General features: G+C 49.4%; 1 protein-coding gene across 1 annotated transcript; it reads right to left on the bottom strand.

The window, feature by feature from the left end:
• Positions 1-208: 208 nt before the first annotated feature.
• Positions 209-1,985, bottom strand: LOC136380894 (interferon lambda-2-like). The gene is made up of 6 exons (XM_066349129.1): positions 1,976-1,985; positions 1,694-1,866; positions 1,004-1,081; positions 581-724; positions 395-478; positions 209-307 (listed from the first exon to the last, which is right to left on the bottom strand). Exons 1-6 carry the CDS (start codon positions 1,983-1,985, stop codon positions 209-211), a joined length of 588 nt encoding a protein of 195 aa, XP_066205226.1.
• Between the last annotated feature and the right edge of the window lie 2,106 nt (positions 1,986-4,091).

Raw genomic sequence — 4,091 nt, 5'->3', positions numbered from 1 at the left:
CAGTACAATAGCACAGAAATTATTGTTTTCTTATCATTTATTTGAAAATTTTTTACAAAAAGTAGAAAAATAAAAATTTTATTAGGTTTGAGTTACAAAATTCACATAGATAATAAATACATAAATAAGAAATGGGTGGCAATAAATTAATGGAAGATGCATAAATAAAATCTAAGATGATGGGACACATTGCAGGTGGGTCTCAGGCTCAGACACACAGGTCTTCACTGGCGACACATTTCAGGTCACGGGTGAGGAGGCGGAAGAGGTTGAATGTAACAGAAGCTTCGAGGCAGTCAGGGGATTCCTGTGGAGAGGAAGGGACAGGTCAGTGGCTGTCCATCATCTGGGCTCCCAGTTGGCTCCAGAGACTGGACTCTCCTTGGCCACTCACCTTTTTCTGGGCCTCATGGAGGCGGTGCAGCCAGAGGCGGAGGTGGCCCTGCGGCCTGGAGCCTGCTGTGGACTGAGCTGGGACCTGTGGGCAGAGGAGGGTGGTGTGTGAGGCAGGACCTGGGACAAAGGGGACAATATGGTGGTCAGAGACCACAGACATGACCTGGGAGCCCAGGGTACTCACACAGGCCTGAAGCTTGGCGTGGATGTGGCGCAGAGTGTGAAGGGGCTGGTCCAGGATGTCTCCCAAGGTTAAGTTAGCCACGGTCCCCAGGACCTTCAGTGTCAGGGACAGCTCAGCCTCCAAGGCCACAGGGCGCTCCCACACCTGAGGAGGGGAGACAGAAGCAGGTAAGGGCTGCATGTGAAAGAGAACAGGTGAGGAGGAGAGGTGAGGAGGACTGAGGAAGGAGCAGGTGAAGGTGAAAGGTCAGGGAACAGGTGAGAGGGCGCAGCCAGTGTGGGCAGGTGAGGGGAAGAGGCCAGCGGGATTGAGGGGGAGGACAGACAGACAGGGACGAGTGAGAGGGGAAAGTGAAGGGGCCACCGAAGGAGCCAGAGGAGCAGCCAGGTGAGGTCAGGGCGGGGCCTGACTCTCCCAACTCACCTGCAGCTGCCTCAGGTCCCGGGTCCTGGGGAATGGGCGGGAGCTGCAGCTCCAGTTCTTCAGTGAGAGCGACTCTTCCTAGAAGGCAAGGGCAGAGGTCAGCCCACAGCTGGAGGGCTGGAGGTCAGACCACAGCTGGATGGGAGGATGGCTAGCAACAGGAGGAGGGGCATGAACTTCCAAAAGGATGGCAGAAGAGCACCATGCAGAACAACACGAGTCAGCCCAATGCAACAAGAGCAGGAGAGCCTGACCAGGCGGTGGCGCAGTGGATAGAGCGTCGGACTGGGATGCAGAAGACCCAGGTTCGAGACCCCGAGGTTGCCAGCTTGAGCGTGGGCTCATCTGGTTGAGCAAGAGCCCACCAGCTTGAACCCAAGATCAATGGCTCCAGCAAGGGGTTGCTCGGTCTGCTGGAGGCCCACAGTCAAGGCACATGTGAGAAAGCAATCAATGAACAACTAAGGTGTTGCAATGTGCAATGAAAAACTAATGATTGTTGCTTCTCATCTCTCTCCGTTCCTGTCTGTCTGTCCCTGTCTATCCCTCTCTCTGACTCACTCTCTGTCTCTGTAAAAAATAAATAAATAAAAATTAAAAAAAAAACACAAACAAACCAAAGAGCAGGAGAGAGCCCACTGTGTGAGGCTAGAGGTCAGCCCACAGGAGGTGGGGCAGTGGGAGACTCACCAAGGCATCCTTGGCCCTCTTGAAAGCCTTCATCTCTTGCGGGGACAGGGACTTGAACTGGGCCATGTGGCAGTCCCTTGCACCCGGGAGGGGCGTGGAAACAGGAACTGCTCCTGTTCTGGTCAGCACCATGGTCATCAGCACCAGCACCAGTGTGCAACCCACAGTCAAGTCTGTGTTACAGAAGGATAGACAGATGAAGGGATAGGGACAGGGAGTGTCAGGGTCTGAGGGTGGAGGCTGTGGGGAGGTGAGGGTCATGGACGTGATGTGAAGGCTCACCCAGCTTCATCATCGTCTCTGGTCTCTGTCAGCGGATGGGACCCAAAGTTTGCTCACAGGCTGTCACCGGGGTCTCACTCAGCCTTATTTGGTGTCTCTGACTTCAGTCTCCTCTCCTGGGTCTCAGCCTGCTGCTCTGTCTGTGTCTCTGAACTTCCAGCTCTGTCTGTGTAATTCCTTCCTGAGCTCCATGGTGCAGCTTTTAACTTGGACACATGGGCAATCCAGGCTGATGTAGGAAAAGTGAAAACACGCCTGCCACCAGGGGATGCCCCAGGCTGGGGAAGCCCATGTGGGCGGGGCCTTAGCCAGGTGAGCAGCTGAAGTGAAAGAGAAACTGACACAGATTATGTGCACAGATTGGGAAATCCTGTCCAAGGGGTCCTATACTACAATCTGCCCCTTCATTTGGAGTTAACCCTCAAGGACCCCTACCAGGACAACTTTGACAAATGGATGTTACTCATATACCTTCATTTGGCAAACAGTCCTATGTCCACGTTACAGTGGATACATATTCTGGATTTATAGTAACCTCTGTCAGAACAGGAGAGGCTGCTAAGCATGTTATAGCTCATTGTCTGTATGCATAGTTCTATTATTGGATTTCCTAAACTGGTTATACTTAAAATGCTCCTGCATATGGAGCAAAAGCATTTACTGTATTTTGTCATTCTTAACAATCTTCAAAGGTAAGGTATTATTAAAGTGTACCCAGCAAATATTTTAAGGTCAATTTAAAAAAAAATTTTAAAGGGAGGAGTCATATCCTGGAACTCCTATGGGTCTACCATATCATGCTTTTTACTTAAAAAAAATTTTTTTTAATTTCTTTTGAATGCTGATGAACAGGAGATGCCAAATCTTTTTCACCTGCAAACTACTACCATCTTTATTTGATTCAGCTAATAACACTGTTTTGTCTTTTTCCAAATAGCTCCAGATATATGGAAAAGATTTATATAGGCGGATGGGGATCCTCAAACCCCTCAACGAGATCTTCTGAGCATGGCTTTTAAGATACCTAGAGGCAGAAAAAGCCCAATAGAGATCAGGGGAACTACCAGCTTTTAGGATACACCCTTAAAGGCTCCAACGCCCCAAAAGGGTCTCATAGGATGTCATCTGGATCCTGCTTCAATAGTGGAAAGGAAGGTCATTGAGCTAAAGCCTGCCAGGCTTACATGCCTCTGCTGTGAGGAAACAGGGACACTGGAAGGTAGGCTTCCCCCTCACTCCTCTAAGGGAGGGTTCAGTCTCTTCCAGCCCTGCTCCAGCCACCTATGACCTAACCTTGCCCAGAAAGCTGGGGTTTGCCACTGAAGGCTGAAGGTGCCCAGAGCTGTCAGCCCCATCTGCGGCACTGTGGACGAGCCTAGGGTATTTCTTCCAAGAAGCAGGTAAACTGATCTCATTTGCACAAGGGCCACTTAACTAGGTCTTGCCTGAATAGTCAGGATTTTTATTCTTCCCACAAAGATCTCTGTTGTGGGTGTTGATAGTCCTATTTTCTGCTGCTTTGTTTAATATATAGTGTTTCTTTTATTCCTCCTACCTTAATGCCCCACTCATATTTCAGGCTGGGACCTACTCCTAATTTAGAGCTCTCTTCCCCCTTTTGCCAACTTCTATTATGAATTTACCTTTGCCACCCAGCTTAGTGTATCCCAAGGTTCTCTTTACCACGCCACAGCTGCAGAGCTCCAGAGAAAAGCAACATGGTCTCATCTCTCCAGACAGAGGAGAACAGAAGCTCCATCTCCACACACACTGCAGATGGCTTTTCCAGTCTACCTGAATCATTACTAGATAGAAGCAGCAGTCATTGAGACTTGGACGTGAGCTGCAAAGTATAGAATTGTGACAATTCCAGTGCCATGCGGACTTTTCCTGGATGTGGACTTTTCCTGGACTCCTGCTCCTTGTGACAGCTCCTAACAGACTGAACTGTGGTTGGGTTGCATTTTTCAGGGATTTGGCATGGTGTTGGGGCCAACTTTGACTTGGTGAACATGTTAAGGGACACTACTCTTTTATGGATTCTTGCTGTATTGGCCAAGAGTTTGCTTTAAGGCTTTAATCACTGTAGAAAAAAATAGAGGACTGGATAAAGAAG

Source organism: Saccopteryx leptura, chromosome 9, assembly GCF_036850995.1.
Source record: "Saccopteryx leptura isolate mSacLep1 chromosome 9, mSacLep1_pri_phased_curated, whole genome shotgun sequence".
Taxonomy (NCBI): Eukaryota; Metazoa; Chordata; class Mammalia; order Chiroptera; family Emballonuridae; genus Saccopteryx; species Saccopteryx leptura.
This window is presented reverse-complemented; position numbering and strand designations above follow the sequence as displayed.

Bases quoted from the DNA above. Each gene is read 5' to 3' on its own strand.
- LOC136380894 (XM_066349129.1), bottom strand. The intron at 1,082-1,693 runs GTGAGTCTCCCA...CTTGCCTTCTAG, and splicing joins AGAGGGCCAAGGATGCCTTG to GAAGAGTCGCTCTCACTGAA. The intron at 479-580 runs GTGAGTACCCTG...CTCTGCCCACAG, and splicing joins ACGCCAAGCTTCAGGCCTGT to GTCCCAGCTCAGTCCACAGC.